At 44.7% G+C, this 20,105-nt stretch overlaps 1 protein-coding gene across 2 annotated transcripts in view; it reads right to left on the bottom strand.

Moving 5' to 3' along the window:
• The window catches only part of APM1 (aminopeptidase M1), a 103,231-nt gene that overhangs the window by 18,243 nt on the left and 64,883 nt on the right, over nucleotides 1-20,105 (bottom strand). For both annotated transcript variants that reach the window (XM_086503844.1, XM_086503845.1), the window contains 3 exons: nucleotides 19,548-19,701; nucleotides 19,354-19,458; nucleotides 18,622-18,738 (listed from right to left, as the gene is read on the bottom strand). In XM_086503844.1, coding sequence (XP_086359970.1) covers nucleotides 18,622-18,738; nucleotides 19,354-19,458; nucleotides 19,548-19,701 — 376 coding nt within the window. The remainder of the gene's footprint in view (nucleotides 1-18,621; nucleotides 18,739-19,353; nucleotides 19,459-19,547; nucleotides 19,702-20,105) is intronic.

The following is a 20,105-nucleotide window of genomic DNA, read 5'->3' on the forward strand; positions in this document are numbered from 1 at the left end:
AAGGGGAACATTTTCTTACTCTGCCGTGAAGTCAACTGGGCAACCGGTTGGGAGATTTTTAGACGGCAACCCCGAAACGGGAAAATGCTTATAAATGTGCCAAGTGGCACATTCTGGTGCAGTTTCTAATGCAAGAGAGAGTTGGCGCTGAATTTTAAGCTGGGAGAGGCTCATTTGCAGCTTTTGTCACAGGTTAAGAGCTATGGAGTGCTTGCTTTCCCTCCTTTGTACAGTGCGGTGCCAGGAGTGATGCCCTGCACGCTACGCACTGCCCTCTCTCTCCCCTTTGGCAGTATGTTATGCCCCTCTAGTGGGCTCTTCATTTGACCAATGTACAGTTGTGTGGGTTCATGCGCGATTGCCGAGGCAAGAGCCTCTTGCACAGGTACTGGATTAGCTAGCGGCTAATCCCCCCGCAAGTACAGGTGAATTCGGAGAGGTTTCACGCCAGAAATCTCGTCCGATTCAGAGGGCAAGTAGCCCTATAGGTGCGGGAGCTCGAGGACTTGCTACGGATGCGACCGGCATGCGAAACGGAGCCCAAAGCAGTAAATTACAGCCTGCTGTGTATTTTTGCAGGTTTAGGGTTTTGGCCCTAAACGGACCCTAATACCCCCAGGAGGTTCGGGGACGCAAGGGGACCGCTGTACAGGTGATCTGGCGCATTTTCAGGGCTGAAAACAGAGAATTCAGCGTGCTGCAGATTCTCGCCAGGTTTTGCAAAGTGCCCGTATGCGTCGGGAAAGTCGGTCAATGCGTGGGAATGCTGACTGTGAAGGGTTCTAGTACAGTTATGCTGCCCAAATCGGGCTGGAGCAGTGGAAATTCAGCCGAGTTTGTGCGGGGCAGCTTGTAGGGAACCTCAGCGTTTATTCCCTCTTTTTAACAATAAAGAAATACCGAAAGGGGCGCCTAAGTTAGGGGCCAATCTGGTGTCCGTCTACTCATACAGGTGCAATCTAGCAGCCTGTATCCCTCTCCCCTTTGTTGTGTCTTGAAAGTACAGGTAAAATAGACGACTAATAATGGGTGAAAGCTAAATCAAGGTTTAAAGTAAAGTCTACCGCCCTTTTTGGATGGAACAGGCCGGTTTCATGGTTCCATCGACGGGATTACATCACTTTTTCCCATAGAAGTGAGCCTTGGTCACTTTTGGGCTTGAAGACACAGGGGATTATAGACCAGACACAGGGAATTGCAATTATGGCTGACAGACCAGATGATGTGACTGAAGAGGTTTCCTCTTCACAGGGTCAACAGACACATGAAGTGGGTGAGTCCTCAAGACCACCACAGACAGATGATGATATATTCAGGACCCAGTTGGCTACTGCTGTGGCTATGTTCACACAAGTAATGCAGAATCCGAGGTTTTTAGCCTTTCTGCAACCTCCTGTTCCGTCTCAGCAAGTTGGGTCACTGGATCATATTCAAAAGCCTGTTAAGGCTCGAGCACAGGTGATTCATACCACACAGTCAATGGAAACACCTGTACACTTGACGGAGAACATGCAGTCTCCACAACCTATCCCTAAGGTGCAAGAACAGGTGGCTGAGATGCCAGTCTTTCAGGCTGTACCAGTTCAGCCCCCCACCTTTCAGCAGCCTATAGCTGGTTCTAATGGGCACGGAAGCAACCTACAGGCTATGCAACAGGTCTTCCCACCACCTTCAGTACACCCTGGCTATTTTGGAGGTGGTTCGGTATTCCAGAGCATGGCTGGTCATGCACCTGGAAATCAGTTTTACACGCCAGGAACAGTGTTTGGGGGTGCTCAAACGATGATGCCTAACCCCATGTACAGTGTCATGGGTATGCAACCAGGGTTTCAGAGCACTCAGGGCCAATTTGGGATGCCACAGGCAAATTTTGGTATGGCTGGAATTACAAATCAGCAGCCAAATATGGCATTTCCAGGTCAAGTTAATAGCGGCCAAGGAACACAGATGAACCCTAATAGTGTTCCCATGTTTCAGTCACTTCCATATGACAATTTAACGCCGCTCGAGAGGCCAACTCCGTACAAAGAAGGTGGCAAAGGTGTGTCATTCACGACCTTTACAGGGTTTGATGACAGGAAGAAGGCTCTCTCATTCCTCCAGCAGTTTGACAAGGCCTATGCAGGGGGAAACTTTACAGAGGCTTCAAAGGTCCGCAAGGCAGCCACTTTCTTGACAAGGAATGCGGGACAATGGTGGACAACTTTATTGCTTCAAGGGCAAGCTCCGTCCACATGGATTTACTTCAAGCAGATTTTTGCAGCAGCATGGTTATCTGATGACTTTGAAGCAGATGTCATGACAGAATGGCACCAGCTTAATGCTGCCACTTGCAGAAATCTGGATGATTACAATTGGAAGTTTTGGAAAGCTCTACTTCCAGTAACTTCCTATAGGTTTGTGCCATTGACAGAACAGATTGAAAAATACTGTTGTGGCCTACCCAAAGGATTGAGAAAATACTGCACGAAGACAAAAGTCACTACTTTGACGCAGCTCATCGAGGTAGCAAACACTGGCAATGGTTTGCTCAAGGGAGAAGATTGTGAATTTAACACTGGCGTCAAGGCAGGATCAGGCAAGAAAAATTCAGCCAAGAAGCACGTTCCCAATGAGGCTCCTAAAGGGACTCAGGAGTCAGCCAACACAGGGAAAGACAAAGCTACGGCTGAATCAGAAAAAGGACCAGCAAAGAAATGGAAAAGACGTTTTCCTCGCAAGTCAGAAGAGCAAAAGAAGGTCCTTAGGACAGAGAACAAATGCTTTATATGTGAGCAGCCTGGCCACATTGCTTACAACTATCCTACAAAGAAAAGGCCAGCTGATTCTGAAGACAAGGAGGACAGGAAAGGAAAGAAGCCCATGGCCGGTCTAGTGCCAGATATGGTGGGCGACAAGCCAAATTCAGATGCAAGTGAGCTTTGCAGAGCATGGGGAAAGGTCAGGGATCAAACAGTGCTTATCTTCTTTGATCCAGGTGCAAAAGCCAACTTTATTTCCCCAGAATTGGCTTCAAAGTTGGGAATCAAACCTGAAGAGATGGGGTATACAGCAGAGGCAGGTTTGGCATGTCCTGGCCATACAGAGGCTGTGACGCCCATCATTGGAAAGTTGCGTCTACATATCCAGTTCTATGTAGATGCTGAAGAATTTTACATCATGCCACTGGACGGATGTGATGTGTTGTTAGGTATTCCTTGGTTGTTTCGTATACAGGGAATCCTGGATGCCTACAACAAAAAGATCACTGTACAGAGCAGGGGAAAGACTCACATTCTGGATGTAAAGCTTAAAGGGGAGTCTATTCCTACTGTATCAGCTTCTGCTATTACTTCTGTAATGAAAAAGCATCTTTCTGCGTACTTGGTTTTTGCACGTGAAGTGTCAGATTGTGATCAATCAAATTTATTTGTGCTAGATAAAGAAAGGTCAATGTTTTTACAACAGTACAGTGACTGTTTTTCCGATTCATTACCGTCTCAATTACTGCCAGAGAGACCCGAGGACCATGCGATAGATTTGGTGCCAGGCAGTAGCCCACCAAATAAGCCTCCGTACAAGGTTAGTGCAGCTCAGCAGAAAGAGATAATGGGCCAAGTTCAGGAGCTGTTAGAAAAGGGGCTGATTCAGCCCAGTTCATCTCCATTCTGTTCTCCAGTGTTGTTGGTGCAAAAAAGGATGGCTCATGGCGTATGTGCATCGACTACCGTGCACTGAACAAGAATACCATCAAGAATAGGTTCCCTATACCTAGAATTGATGATATTATGGACAAATTAGAAGGAGCAGCTATGTTTAGCAGGATAGATCTAAAGAGTGGGTACCATCAGATCCGCATTAGATCAGAGGATGTGCACAAGACTGCTTTTAGAACGACGTTTGGCCTTTACGAATTTTTAGTGATGCCCTTTGGTCTCACAAATGCTCCTGCTACGTTCAATAGGATGATGGACAGAATTTTCCGTCCACACCAGCAGTTTGTTGGTACATTCTTTGATGACATGATAGTCTACTCAAAGAATGAAGAGGAGCATAGGCATCATTTGACCATTGTGTTCAAAGAGCTACGCAGTCATAGGTTGCTCATCATTGCAAAGAAAAGTGAGTTTTTTCTGGAAGAGATTCACTTTCTGGGACACATTGTCTCAAAGGATGGTGTCAGAATGGATCCTACAAAAGTTGAAGCGATCAAGTCATGGCCAAATTTAAAGACAGTGCATGATGTCCGAAGCTTTTTGGGACTATGCTCCTATTACAGAAGGTTTATCCGAAATTTCGCTGAGATTGCTTCACCTTTACAGGCTATTCAAAAGAAGGCAGTCACCTTTAGATGGACACAAAAAGAGATTTCAGCTTTTAATCTCTTAAAGGAAAAGATGACTTCAGATCCAGTCATTGTGTTGCCAGATCTTAGGAAGTCATTTGTGGTCCAGTGTGATGCCTGCGGTAGTAGCATTGGTGCAGTGCTAATGCAAGATGGCAGGGTAGTAGCCTATGAGAGCAGAATTTTGCAAGGGCCAGAGATGACCATGCAGGTCTATGAGAAAGAGTTACTGGCTGTGATTCATGCGCTCTTAAGTTGGAAACACTACCTGCTAGGTGCAGATTTCGTTGTCCAAACGGATCATCAGACCTTGCGATACTTCTTGACACAGACAAAGTTATCTAAGAGCATATGCGATGGGCAAATATCTTGTCCATGTTCCATTTTCAGATTGTGCATGTAGAAGGCAAGAAGAACGTTGTGGCTGATGCCTTGTCAAGGAAGCCACAAATTTCAGCTGTGTCGATTCCTTATCATCATGAACTTGATGATATGAGAGAACAGTATGCAAATGATGAAGATTTTGCAAGGGTCTTCGAGCAGCTAATGGATGGACAACGTCATGAACACTATCTTCTTAAAGACGGGTTCATGATGATGCATGGCAGATTGTGTGTCACAAAGCCATTGCGATGCAAAGTTATGGAAGAGAGTCATGTCCCACCGTATGCAGGGCATCGTGGTATGGATGCTACAGTTAAAGCGGTTGAGACATTCTTCTATTGGCCTACATTGAGAAGGGATGTGGATGCCTTTGTGCGAGAATGCCTAATATGCCAAAAGGTCAAGTTTGACAGGCAAAAGGCACCAGGGTTATTGCAACCACTACCTATTCCAGATAAACCATGGGAAAGTATTGCTATGGATTTTATCTTTGATCTTCCGAGAACGCAGACAGGAAACGATGGTATTTGGACCATTATTTGCAGATTCAGCAAACAGGCTCATTTTATTCCTGTCAGGAAGAAGATAAAGCCAGATCAGATGGCACGCTTGTTTATGAGCAATATTTTCAAGTATCATGGCATGCCACAGTCGATTGTTAGCGACCGTGATCCACGCATGACAAGTTTGTTCTGGAGAGGCTTGTTTGAGAATATGGGCACCACGCTCAAATTCTCTTCGTCATTTCATCCTCAAACAGATGGGCAGTCAGAAGAGGCAAATTCTACTGTCCTAGATCTGCTGAAGTGCTATGTGTCAGAGCATAAAGGAAAGTGGGAGCAGTATTTGCCATTGGTGGAGTATGCATACAATAATACAGTGCATTCATCAACTGGCAAGGCACCCTTTGAGATAGTTGAAGGTGGCAAGAAAGTTCCTCCCATACTGCATACAAAGGACAAGATATTTGAAGCAGATAAGTATGTTCAGGACATGGATGAAATGTACAAGAAGGTCAAAGTGGCCTTAGAAAGGACTCAGGCAAAGCAAAAGAAAGAAGCTGATCGTCACCGTCGTGAAGTGGTATATTCACTTGGTGATTGGGTGCTTTTACGCTTTGAAAAGGCAAGGTTAAAGAAGATGAAGGGCAAGGAAAGACTGTTTCCAAAGCTCAGCATGCGTTACTATGGGCCTTTTCAAGTATGCGACATAATCAGTGATGTTGCATATAGGCTAAAATTGCCTGACAGTTGGAAGATTCACAATGCGTTTCATGTGAGTCTTCTCAGACCCTATGTGGGTGATGTGCCAGAAGATATGCCAGCTGAAGATCAGCCGGAAGTCGAGGAACTTGACGAGATCTTGGTCCCTGAACAGATTTTGGCACACAAAGAAAGGAAAGTGAAAGGCAAGGTTTCTAGGCGTTACTTGGTAAAGTTCAGAAACTATCCACCAATGGATGCTAAGTGGATGGAAGAAGGTGAACTTGCAGAGTCACCAACTGTGTTATCACTTTACCTGGAAGCCTTCGATTTGCAACCTACCTTGACCCCTTGAGTTTCAAAGCTACATGGATTGTCAGTGTGACAATAGCTTCTGAAACAAATGATGTACAAGGTATTTAAAGTGAGCTCAAATGAAATACCTGTTACATGAATGTTAGAGCTGTACAGATTGTCAGTTTGGCAATTACTCTTATGGAATGTCCAAAAGTTTGGTTAGTGCTATACAAGTGAGTATTTCTTGTCAGTTTGTCAAGGATACAGTGATTGCTTCTATTGAAGAGTACATGTGTAACTGCATTCTTAAACTATCGGTTTGGGTATGCTCGAAAGTGTTACGGGATCCAACGTGTACTATAAGACAGTGGCAAAATGTGCAGCTACCATTTTGTCATTGGAAAGTTAGTGACTCAAAGCAATGGCAGAGTGCGCAGCTACCACTATGTCATTGGGGCAGGGTTCACACGCAGGCAATACATGAGTCGACGAGGTGTTGAATACACCAGGGTTGACAATGAGCATGTATGTGTCGTATATGTGTCGACAGGTGTTGAATACATCAGTGTTGACAGTAAGCATGTACGACATAGATGCAAACGAGGACGTTTGAGATTTCAAGAGGGGGGTATGTCACCAGCATGCGACTACTATCTATCCTTTTTGTTGATTTCTTTCTTATTATCTATTTACTTTCACTTTTTGGAAACACCCCTCGGGAAATCTAACTGCCTTGCATTGCATAGCTAGTGTGGAACTGTCCAGAGGGAGTCCAGGCCTGAGGGCAAGAGAGCACTAAGGTTGGACAAGGACTATGGTTAGCCAAGTGGGGTCATTGACTAGCCAAAGTGGAATCCTTTGCTACAGAGGCTACATTTCAGTTCTGGATGTGGCCGCACTGTACATAGAGGGTCGGATGACCTAGAAAGATACAATGGCAGCATCTCCTAAAATTTAGGGAACTGCTATTTTGGGACCTGAAAATGTGTTGACGTCATTATCTCCGGAATGACAAGGGGAACATTTTCTTACTCTGCCATGAAGTCAACTGGGCAACCGGTTGGGAGATTTTTAGACGGCAACCCCGAAACGGGAAAATGCTTATAAATGTGCCAAGTGGCACATTCTGGTGCAATTTCTAATGCAAGAGAGAGTTGGCGCTGAATTTTAAGCTGGGAGAGGCTCATTTGTAGCTTTTGTCACAGGTTAAGAGCTATGGAGTGCTTGCTTTCCCTCCTATGTACAGTGCGGTGCCAAGAGTGATGCCCTGCACGCTACGCACTGCCCTCTCTCTCCCCTTTGGCAGTATGTTATGCCCCTCTAGTGGGCTCTTCATTTGACCAATGTACAGTTGTGTGGGTTCATGCGCGATAGCCGAGGCAAGAGCCTCTTGCACAAGTACTGGATTAGCTAGCGGCTAATCCCCCCGCAAGTACAGGTGAATTCGGAGAGGTTTCACGCCAGAAATCTCGTCCGATTCAGAGGGCAAGTAGCCCTACATGTGCGGGAGCTCGAGGACTTGCTACGGATGCGACCTCGCACGCGAAACGGAGCCCAAAGCAGTAAATTACAGCCTGCTGTGTATTTTTGCAGGTTAGGGTTTTGGCCCTAAATGGACCCTAATACCCCCAGGAGGTTCGGGGACGCAAGGGGACCGCTGTACAGGTGATCTGGCGCATTTTCAGGGCTGAAAACAGAGAATTCAGTGTGCTGCAGATTCTCGCCAGGTTTTGCAAAGTGCCCGTATGCGTCGGGAAAGTCGGTCAATGCGTGGGAATACTGACTGTGAAGGGTTCTAGTACAGTTATGCTGCCCAAATCGGGCTGGAACAGTGGAAATTCAGCCGAGTTTGTGCGGGGCAGCTTGTAGGGAACCTCAGCGTTTATTCCCTCTTTTTAACAATAAAGAAATACCGAAAGGGGCGCCTAAGTTAGGGGCCAATCTGGTGTCCGTCTACTCATACAGGTGCAATCTAGCAGCCTGTATCCCTCTCCCCTTTGTTGTGTCTTGAAAGTACAGGTAAAATAGACGACTAATAATGGGTGAAAGCTAAATCAAGGTTTAAAGTAAAGTCTACCGCCCTTTTTGGATTGAACAGGCCGGTTTCACCCCTCCCCCCCCCCCCCCCCCCCCCCAGAGTTCCCCCCCTCCTCATCATCCTCCCACCCGCCTCCTGCTCCCGCCGCCTCTTCCCCCCGCCCCTCTTCTCCACCGCTCCCCCCTGCTCCTTCTCCCCCCCCTCCCGTTTCAGTTCCACAGTCGACCCAAGGGGCAGGGCCTTCTCTGGCTGCTAGGAGATCTCTTGGCAGCACCTTTGCCACGAGTCGCTTGGCGAGAGAGGGACAGCCTTTCTTGCGGCCCCCTCTACAGGTACAGACATCCCCCCTTGCAGCTATCCCTCGTGGTCTGACAAGCATTGACATCCGGCGCCGATGGGACTTCTTCGACTACGACTTCACTCGTTTTCTCGGCGACCCCTCAGAAGACCATGAGGCAGCCTGCTTCAGGGTCCATGTTCTGTTCCTTGCAACTAGGGGGACAGAGGCCTTGGACTCAGCAGTTGGCTTCTCCTTTCCCCTTTGCGGCAGGGACCAGACTAAGTGGACTCTCGACTCAGTGTTGGGATGGTTGCACACACAGGTCCTAGAGTTCTCGATTGAGTGGACTCTCGACTCAGTGTTCGGATGGTTGTCGGCGTCTGCTCGGGGGATTCTAGCTTCCAAGCCGTGTGTGTATTCAAGTGTTAATTCCCGTCGCACGTTTCCTTTGCACGTTCTCTCTGTGTGTGTCTAAAGGAAAGAATTTCGAATGAAAGCCAACGCCTCCACGGACCGGTTTCATGGTTCCGTTGCCGGGACATCAATCAAAGAGTGAGCCTCGGTTGTTTTGGGTAAAGAAACAGTGCAAGAACGTGGGATTACACCATGGCCGGCAAGGGGAAGGGCATTATGGAAGAGGGTTCCTCTTCAAAGGACAGGCAAGAGATCCCTATGGTTTTCGAGATTGGCAAGAGCTCACGGCCACGTCAATTTGTACCTCTTGTTAATGTGAATGTCCCTCCAGTAATACAGGGCTTTATGACTGGGCAACTTGAGGATGATGCATTCAGGACTCAATTAGTTGCCACAGTGAATGTCTTTTCGCAGTTGGTGCAGAATCCAAGGTTTATGCAGTTCTTGCAACCGCCACCAGTGCAACAACAAAATAGGCAACCTACACCGCGTACAGAGCTTGTTGAGGCTCAAGCCCAAGTACTTAATGTGACTCACCAAGAAAGGAAACACTCGCATGTTGCGGAGTCAGGGGCTCCAAAACAGGTTCCTCCCGTGCTTGAATAGGTGGCTAGAACGCCTATTCCACAGGTTATGCCAGTTCAGCCCGCCACCTTTCAGAGCCCACATGCTGTCTTGAATGTACAGGGAACTGGATACCAGGCTATGCACCCAATTTTTCCACCACCCACGGTACATCCTGGGTATTTCGGAGGTGGATCAGTGTTCCAAAGTATGGCTGGTTATGCGCCTGGAAGTCAGCCGTACATGCCAAGAACAGTGTTTGGGGATATGCAAGGCATCATGCCAAACCCCGTGTATGGTAGTATCAACATGCAGCAGGGTTTTCAGAGCAACCACGGCCAGCTTTGGGTGCCACAAGGTCATTTTGGCATGGCTAGTTTTTCTGGACAGCAGCCAAATATCGCACCTCTGACGCAAATGTGAATGGCCAAGATGTGCCGATCATGCCTACTACAGTGCCCATTGTGCAGACTATTCCCTATGACAATTTGGGGGCACTGGAGAAGCCGAAAGCTTACAAAGAAGGTGATGCAGCTGTAAAGTTCAGTATTTTCAGTGGCTTTGAAGATAAAGCAAAGGCTCTTACCTTCCTCCAGCAGTTTGATACAACATCTGCAGGAGGGAATTTTACAGAGGCCTCGAAAGTTAGGAAAGCTTCCACTTTTTTAAAGGACAATGCGCTTACATGGTGGACGACATTGTTAATGCAAGGACAGGCATCCGCCACTTGGGTTTACTTCAAGCAAATGTTTGCATCTGCTTGGCTGTCAAATGAATTTGAAGCCGACGTCATGACAGATTGGCACCAGCTTACTTCAGCTTCGTGCAAGAGCTTGCTGGAGTACAATAGGAGGTTTTGTGAAGCGTTACTCTCAGTGACATCCTACAAATTTGTGCCATTGACAGAGCAGATAGAGAAGTATTGTTGTGGGCTGCCTAAAGGGCTTCGCGATTACTGTACCAAGAACAGAGTGGCTACCCTCACTCAACTTATGGAAGTTGTGAACACTGGTCTTGCCTTGTTGAAAGGAGAGGACAATGGGTTTCCGAGCAACGACAAAGGAGGGCAGCAAAAGAAAAATTCAGCGAAGAAGCCCTTTGTGAAAATGGCTCCTAATGCGTCACAGGGGTCAGAAAAGGCCACCAAGGACAAGGATTCAGCCGGGACTTCTGGAGCGCAGGCAAAGAAACAGAAAAGGAAGCCTTTTGTGCACAAGTCGCTCGATGAAAAGAAGGTCCTAATGGCTGAAAATAAATGCTTTATATGCGAGCAGCCTGGTCACTTTGCTACCAATTGTCCACGAAGGAAAAGACCAGCTGACTCACATGATAAAGAAGACCAGAAAGGCAAGAAGCCTAAACCTACGGCAGGTTTGGTGCCAAACATGGTGGGTGACAGGCCCAGTACAGATGCCAGTGAGTTATGCAGGGCATGGGGTAAAGTTAGGGATCAGACGACACTCATCTTCTTTGATCCAGGTGCCAAAGCCACCTTTATCTCACCAGAGTTAGCTATGAAGCTGAGCATCACAGCTGAAGAGATAGGGTACACAGCACAGGCAAGGTTGGCATGTCCTGGCCACTCAGAGTGTGTTACTCCCATCATTGGAAAGCTGTGTCTGCATATTCAGTCCTATGTGGACACGGAAGAGTTCTACATCATGCCGCTCGAAGGATGTGATGCCTTGTTGGGGATCCCGTGGATGTTCTGAGTGCATGGTGCCTACAACAAAAAGATCACTGTACAGCATAGGGGCAAAACTCACATCTTGGATGTAAAGCTTAGAGGAGAGTCAGTCCCTATTGTATCTGCTTCTGCTATCACTTCTGTAATAAAGAATCATCTTTCTGTGTACTTGATTTTTGCACGTGATGTCTCAGATAGTGATCAGTCAAATCTATCTGTGTTAGATAAAGAAAGGTCACCATTTTTGCAAAAGTTTAGTGACTGTTTTTCTGATTCATTACCGTCGCAATTGCCGCTAGAGAGACCTGAGGACCATCGGATAGATTTGGTGCTAGGGTGTAGCCCACCAAATAGACCTCCCTACACGGTTAGCGTGGCGCAGCAGAAAGAGATTATGGGCCAGGTTGAGGAGTTATTAGAGAAGGGGCTGATTCAGCCTACTTCTTCACCCTTTTGGTCCCCCCTGCTCCTAGTGCAGAAGAAGGATGGCTCATGGCGCATGTGTATTGACTACCGTGCATTGAATAAGAATACTATCAAGAATAGGTTTCCTATTCCTAGAATTGATGATATTCTCGATCGTTTAGAGGGTGCTGCAATTTTCAGCAAGATAGACCTTAAGAGTGGGTACCATCAGATTCGTATAAGGCTAGAGGATGTGTACAAGGCTGCGTTTAGAACGACATTTGGTCTTTATGAGTTTCTAGTGATGCAGTTTGGACTAACAAATGCTCCTGCCACGTTCAACAGAATGATGGACCGGATTTTCCGCTTGGATCAATAGTTTGTTGGGACGTTCTTCAATGACATGATAATGTATTCGAAGAATGAAGAGAAGTATAGGCATCACGTGACCATTATGTTCGAAGAGCTGCGCAGTCACACGTTACTTGTCAATCCTAAGAAAAGTGAATTCTTCCTTGAAGAGATCCACTTTCTTGGCCACATAGTCTCAAAGGATGGTGTTAGAATGGATCCCGCAAAGGTCGAAGCTATCAAGACATGGCCAGACTTGAAGACTGTGCACGATGTTAGAAGCTTCTTGGGACTATGTTCCTACTATAGAAGGTTTATCAGAAATTTTTTGCAGAGATAGCATCGCCTCTTCACGCTTTACAAAAGAAAGAGGTCACTTTCAGATGGACCCAAAAAGAGATTTCAGCTTTTAGTCTCTTAAAGAAAAAGTTGACTTCAAATCGAGTTATTGTTTTACCAGATCTCAGGAAGTCATTTGTGGTCCAGTGTGACGCGTGTGGCAGTAGCATCGGAGCAGTGCTAATGCAAGATGGACGGGTAGTAGCTTATGAAAGCCGAATTTTGCAAGGGCCAAAGAGGACTATGCAAGTCTATGAGAAAGAGCTCTTGGCCGTGATTCATGCGCTTTCTAGCTGGAAGCACTACCTCTTAGGTGTTGATTTTGTTGTCCAAACAGATCATGAGACCTGCGATACTTCTTGACACAGTTAAAGTTATTCGAAAAGTATATGCGATGGGCAACATTCTTTCCACGTTCTACTTCCAGATTATGCATGTGGAAGGCAAGAAGAATGTTGTGGCTGATGCGTTATCAAGAAAGCCACAAATTTCAGCTATGTCAATTCCTTATCATCATGAGCTAGATGACATGAAGGAACAATATACTGCTGATGAAGATTTTGCAAGGATCTTTGAACAGTTACAAGAGGCGCAACATCATGAGCACTACCTCCTCGGACATGGTTTTATGATGATGCATGGCAGACTTTGTGTCACAAGGCCACTGCGACATAAGGTCATGGAAGAGAGTCATATCCCACCATATGCAGGGCATCGTGGCATTGATGCGACAGTTAAAGCGGTAGAGACATTCTTCTATTGGCCTACCTTGAGGAGAGATGTGAATGCCTTTGTGCGAGCATGCATAATTTGACAAAAGGTCAAGTTTGACAGGCAAAAGGCACCAGGGTTTGCTATAGTCTTTATCTTTGATCTTCCAAGAACGCCAACAGGGAATGATGGTATATGGACCATTATCTACAGGTTCAGCAAGCAGACCCATTTTATCCCTGTCAGGAAGAAGATAAAATCTGATCAGATGGCACGCTTGTTCATGTACAATGTGTTTTTTACCATGGTATGCCACAATCGATTATCAGTGATCGTGATCCTCACATGACCAGTTTGTTCTAGAGAGGATTGCTTGAGAACATGGGCACTACGCTCAAGTTCTCGTCTTCGTTTCATCCACAAACTGATGGCAGTCAGAAGAGGCTATTTCTACTGTCTTATCTGTTGAAATGCTATGTGTCAGATAATAAGGGCAAGTGGGAACAGTATTTGCCTATGCTTGAGTATGCGTACAATAATACGGTGCATTCCTCTATTGGCAAAGCACCTTTTGAGATTGTTGAAGGCGGCAAAAAGGTTCCTCCCATTTTGCATACAAAGGACAAGATCTTTGCGGTAGATCGATATGTCGAGAACATGGATGAGATGTATAAGAAAAATTAAAGCTACCTTGGAGAAGACTCAGGCAAAACAGAAAAAGGCTGTTGATCGTCACCGTCGTGAATTGTTGTTATCACCTGGTGATTGGGTTCTGTTAAGGTTCGAAAAGGCAAGGTTAAAGAAGATGAAGGGCAAGGAACGACTGTTTCCTAAGCTCAATATGCGTTACTATGGCCTTTTCAAGTTCTTTACAAGACCAGCGATGTGGCTTACAAGCTGAAATTGCCTGATCCGTGGAAGATTCATAATGCATTTCACGTGAGTCTTTTAAGACCCTTCGTGGGTGATGTGCCAGAAGATATGCCAAATGAGGATCAGCCAGAAGTTGAAGAACTTGATGAGATCCTAGTACCTGAGCAAGTTTTGGTACATAAGGACATAAAAGTTAAAGGACAGGTTGCAAGACGCTATTTGGTGAAGTTCAAGAACTATCCGCCTATGGATGCAAAGTGGATGAAAGAGCATGAACTGTCAGAGTCACCAAATGTATTGCAGCTTTACCTTGAAGCCTTTGGGTTACAACAAACTTATGCCCCAACCCAACGTGTGCAAAGGAGGGGTAATGATAGAGCTAGTACATGAAATGTACATATGAATTCATTGTAATAGATGGAAATGACAAAAGTATGAAGGTCTCATTAAGTCATTTGTATCTATGTGTTACTACCTTTCTTGCGGATACATGCGATGATAAAAGAGTGTTGATAGCACAAGATCATCAGTGGCGTGTATTTATGGTATGCAATCGAGGACGTTTGCGATTACAAGGAGGAGCTACATCCAATAGTGCACAACGCACATTGTACGCAAAGATGCTCATGCTCAGTATATGTGGGTGAGATTGAGGCCTAAGACTGGCAGATATCTCTACATTGCTATATACTATTTCCCCCCAGTCCAGCAATCTATGTTGGGCCTAGAGGGCAGAGACATCTCACGACGATGGCGACTATACATGGTCTAGCCATATGTAATGGCCTACAGCGTTTTCCTAGAGCGGCTTGCGGGTCTACCTAAGACTTGAAAATTGTCTATTATTGTGCCTATCTTCAAGGCAGGTGATCCTATGGAACCTTGAAACGACAGTACTATTATGATTGGACACACATTAGTGCGGTTGTATGCATCTATCCTTGAGCAGTCGGAGAGCAGATGGGCAGAGAGTGAGGACATATGAGCAACAGGACAAGCCAGTTTCAGGAGAGGCTTCTCCACTCTTGACCATATTCTGACTCACCGGAGGGTATGCAGCGACATTGGGATGCATTACATAGCTTTGCAGAGGATTGTGGGTTGACTGTAAACCTTGGTAAAACCAAGGTCATGGTGTTTCACACCACACCGCAGTAAATTAGGGGATCAAAACCTACATTCACATATTGTCAGGAGACTGGAGTACACAAATGCACACACTTATCTTGGGGTAGCCTTCACTGGACAAGGTTTTCTTTGAAGAGAGAAGCAGAGACTAGACTAACCAAAGCATATGCGGGCTCGAGACGAATGGAGAAGATGTGTTCAAAGGTTCAGTTCCGAACCACGAACAACACTCTAGCTCTTTGATACCTTGGTACCCTAATTTTCGGTGCAGATTCAGGATGGAAAGTCAAGTCGACTTTCGAGCTTGACTAATGTCGTGAATGCTTTTTCAGTTTGTTTTGTCAGTTTTCTGGGTTCTATTGGAGAACTTGTTTGGTGATCCTGTTTGGAATTTGTTTGAAATGGATGGTATCACCTGTCTTGGTGCCGATTTGAACTGTTGACTCTGGTTTTAATACTGGTTTCAATGATTGGCGATTTATTTTCGGGTGGAGTACTGAGAAATGTTGTTTTGGTATTGTCCGAACCTCGGAACGACGCAAACGAGATGTCTAGGGAGCATTTCGTTGTATGCTTGAAAACCTCGGAACGACGCAGACGGGATGTTTGGGGAGAGTTTCGTTGTATACTGTAAAACCTTTGAACGACGCGGACGGGATGTCTAGGGATTTTATTGTATGCTTGAACCTCCAAGCGAGGCGGACTGCGATTTGGGGAGCGTTTGGTTGTATTAGTTCAAGGCCCGGACCTTTTCAAGTGATTTGAGGGGGGAGTGACGAGGTAGTCGTTCAGTAGCTTCATACCATAGACCATCTGTCTCGCGGGAGAGCTCAGCTACGGTGTTCATTGTGTCTTGTAACATGCATATGTGAGCATTTGTGTTGCATTGTGATGTGCCAACCACTAAATATTCCTAATTGAATGAGATTCTTCTGGGAAGCCAACGACCCACGAAATCAAGAGCTTTGATCTGGGAGCTCCGATTTGGAATGAGAAAACTGATTGTCCCTCAGAATGTCCCTCAGACTGACCCTCGAAAATTTTTGAGCTAACTTGAGTTGTTTTGTAGATGTACTGTAATTGCGGACGATTACTTTCTTTCAAGAAGGGGAGATGTCACAAGCTGCTAACGTGTCAAGCCACTAAAGACCGGAGCCAACCTTCAAATCCCATCCGAGGGACCTAACCCTTACAAGAAGCAGCAAAATAAGTCTTTACCAACTTATGGGACCCCGTTCCATGGGGCCAAGTGACATAAAGGCATTAAGATAAAGCAGGACTATATACATACACTCAATCTCTTGCAATCTGATGATGTGGCATTGATGTACGGACAACCTGAAAATTACGTTGACTAGCTAAGGTGGTAGCTTTTACGGACGTCCAACAATTTGCGCTGACATGCTAACGTGGCACCTGTAAGGATTTCCGTGTTTTATATTGATGACATGGCAGCTATACGGATTTCCGTGAAACATGCTGGCTGATTTGCGCTCTGTTTTGGGGACGCCAAATGCTTTTGAGTTTGTAGCTTTTCATGTAAACTCCTTTTCAAGGCCCAGGGCCTTTAAATATGAGCCAAGGGGTCATTCTTTGGCACGCTTCAATGTGAAGGTGCAGAGGATGGAGTACCGGCGATGTACTGAGTTCAAGCAATATAAAGAAATACAACCGCACTTTTGCAACACAAACCGTGTCGCGATATGCCACACGTTTTTTGGCCGAATGTACAGAAGTGGTGATGTGGCAATTGTGCGATGTGATGACGCAACATATTTCCAACCTTGGGTGCTTTCAAGGTTGCCCACGTCTGACGGATGGACCCTTGCATCCAACCTATCCATTTCCGTACAAATGTCCGTGGCAGTATGTTAGGTGTCCGATCCCCAAAGCTCAAGGGCATGGGGTCAAAGTTCAAGCCTCGTGTTGCAAAGATGCCATTTGGGTCTTTCAACTTGGGCATCCTAAGCTCTTTTCTAGACCCTTTTTCTTTCATTGTATGTGTCTTACTAGTTTTGGCTTAGTCCATTTCACGTTGTACTAAAATTGGACTCTACTAGCATCGGCCAATCGGATACGTCAACCATGGACCAATTTGTAATAGCATATGCTTTTTAACTTAAGCTGTTAAAAGCAGATGCTTTGAACTTCTATGGAGACTAAGAACTTAAAAATTGAAGTATCATACGTGTACTGGACGTCCTTTTCAAGGACCCAATAAAAATTGGCATAAGTTAGGTATGATAAATGCACAACGAATCATATGACATAACACAAAAAATCATAATCAGATTGAACTTCCACAAAAAATCATAATCAAGATTCAAAATTTAAAAGTTAATACTAAAACTTAACTTCCAAGAGACAAAATCTTGCAAAACCATAAAAACCCTCTTGCCAATAACTAACAATAGCCTAGCTCACTTTTTTTATGTATACCGGCTTTCCATGACACTCTAGTACAAACTTTCTAACCTTTAAAAAAATATACACTTTTTTTTTTATCAATGCTATGTACTATACGTGAGAAAACATGAAGTCGTATATTTAAGTACAATACGTGGTTTATAGCTGTTATGAACTGAATAGAATGTGTGTCAATTGTAACTCAGAATCCAGATGTTGGTGAGCGGTCTCACACGACATTATAAAACTTTGTTGATTATAAATAAAGTAATAACGCCAAGGGCACTCTACTTGGCGGCCAATACTCTTTGGAAAGGAAAGTGAGCAGTCTCACACGACATTATAAAACTTTGTTGATAATAAATAGAGTAATACCGCCAAGGGCACTCTACTTGACATTCAATATTCTTTGAAGAGGAACTACGCCACTTCTGTGTCCACTCAAGTAAAAGTCTGGAGTTTTTTCCTGTTATATTGCAGTTATTTCAAGTTTGCCACATTGATTCCCATTGGTACATGGTGCCGACCCTTTAAAGTGGTATCAGAGCTCAGCACTTTTCTTGTTCTCACAACAACAGGACTGATCACTTCAAAGAGGATGGAAATATATCTTCATGTCTCTACCTCAAGCTAGTGTGTTATGTACGAATATGGTCAACAGCACATCTCAGCCCATGAAAGGCGTGCTTCCATGTATCTCGATAGACAACGCATTCATCATCCATACTGGGGAGACCTATCGAGCATTCAACCCCAACTCCTATTTTGAGCTTCAGTCCTCTCGACATCTATCTGAAGGTATTTTTCTCTAATGATCTTGCTAATATCTGAGATGAGTCGATAAAAGTAATTTAAGGGTGGATTTTGTCCATACTGAAGCCAAACAAAAATGACTTCAATTCAAAACTACATTATTGACGAGGTGCTCCCATAAGTTAACTACGAGAAACCTTATCAAGTGAGTACCCCTACTAAAAATTATAATCAGCATAGTTCCAGCTCAGCTCTAATGACCTTATTGTGAGCTAGAGCCTTACTCCTGATCATCCCAGAAATCATGGGTGCTAAAGATCTCATCATCACTCTCCAACTACCATATCAACAAGTCATGACCCTATCTACTACGGTGTCCCCAATATCTGGACTCCATATCATGTAGATGTAAAATGCAATAGGAAGTAATTGAATACACAGATGAAAACAAGCAGGTGAAAATACCTCTATAGGATGAGATTCTACAAGCCCGTCGAGTTTGAATGCTGTGACTGTTTGATCGATAAATTGAGTCCATATATTCCAATCGGGAAACAGATAGTCCACAGCAAGAAAACTGACCTGTATGCGATGGAGAATAAGAAATGTTAATGGCCTCCAAAGTTGGCACATTGCATAGAAATTTGTCAATCAAATTCTGTTACAAGTAGCTGTAGAAATTTGTGAATTGGTTTTCTGTTACAAGCAGTTATAAGCCTTCTTTCTGGTACATAGAAATTGTGACTTGGAGTTCTGAAAGTCGTCATTAAGAAAGCAGCACTGACTACCGAAATGATGCAGGTGTTGAATTAAAACGCCACCCTTGTGAAGAAAAAAAATGCATACGAGGAACATTCATATTTCTCAACCTCTCCTCTTTGATCACATTGAAAAGCTTTTAGACATATCAATTCCCTCTCTTTTTTAACAAGGCTTTACGCAATGGTAAATCATTACAAAAAAAGGAAAAGGCATCATAGGCCATTAACAGGGCGCACGCTAGTTACAAAATTCCTCAGTAAAAACTTCTTATCCTCAAAGTGGAAGGAAAGCACATGTTGCTCCTAGGGCCAGATTATGTAACATTGCAGAGTCACACCAAAAAAGTTGTCTAAAAAGCTTCAATGAAACAAAGGCCCAATAAGAACTTGAGTGCAGAGATGTGTGCGCACAAGAGACGAGAATGAACGGGCTCACCCATGTAGCAAAGCCCTCATTAAGCCAAAGATGTGTCCACCACTCCATTGTCACAAGGTTTCCAAACCACTGATGCGCTAATTCATGGGCAACTACAACAGCAACCTTCAAAAAATCAAACAATACCAAAGTTTAAGATAGCATAAAGCCTCCAAAGAAGTCATTATTCTAAACACATACTCTCACCCTCTTACTCTTTGCTTATTTGCAGCTGCAGAATTCTTTTCATCATAGAGCAAAGCAGATTCACGGTAAGTTACAAGACCATAGTTTTCCATGGCTCCAGCCGCAAAGTCTGGAATAGCAACCATGTCCATTTTTGGCAATGGGTAAGGGGTCCCAAAATACCTGTGAACAAGTAGAGGTACAATGAACACGGTGAGAAGTCTCTACATACTGTGTGTGTGTGTGTGTGTGTGTGTGTGTGTGTGTGTGTGTGTGTGTGTGAGAGAGAGAGAGAGAGAGAGAGAGAGAGAGAGAGAGAAGAAGAAGAAGATTGTTTTAACGTTGTAGGAAACTTTCCCAAGAGACCTTAAAGACCTTATATATATATATATATATATATATATATAGAGAGAGAGAGAGAGAGAGAGAGAGAGAGAGATAAAATGTTATATTAATGTCTTCAAAAGGCCAAAATGACCTATGAGACCAAAAAGTTACAATGCGGCGAATCAGATACAGTGTCTAAGTACCAAAAATAAAAAGGTACTGAAAGAGAGAGAGAGAGAGAGAGAGAGAGCTCCGGAAAT

The sequence above is a fragment of the Adiantum capillus-veneris genome, chromosome 28 (assembly GCF_014529385.1).
Source record: "Adiantum capillus-veneris isolate H3 chromosome 28, ASM1452938v2, whole genome shotgun sequence".
NCBI lineage: Eukaryota > Viridiplantae > Streptophyta > Polypodiopsida > Polypodiales > Pteridaceae > Adiantum > Adiantum capillus-veneris.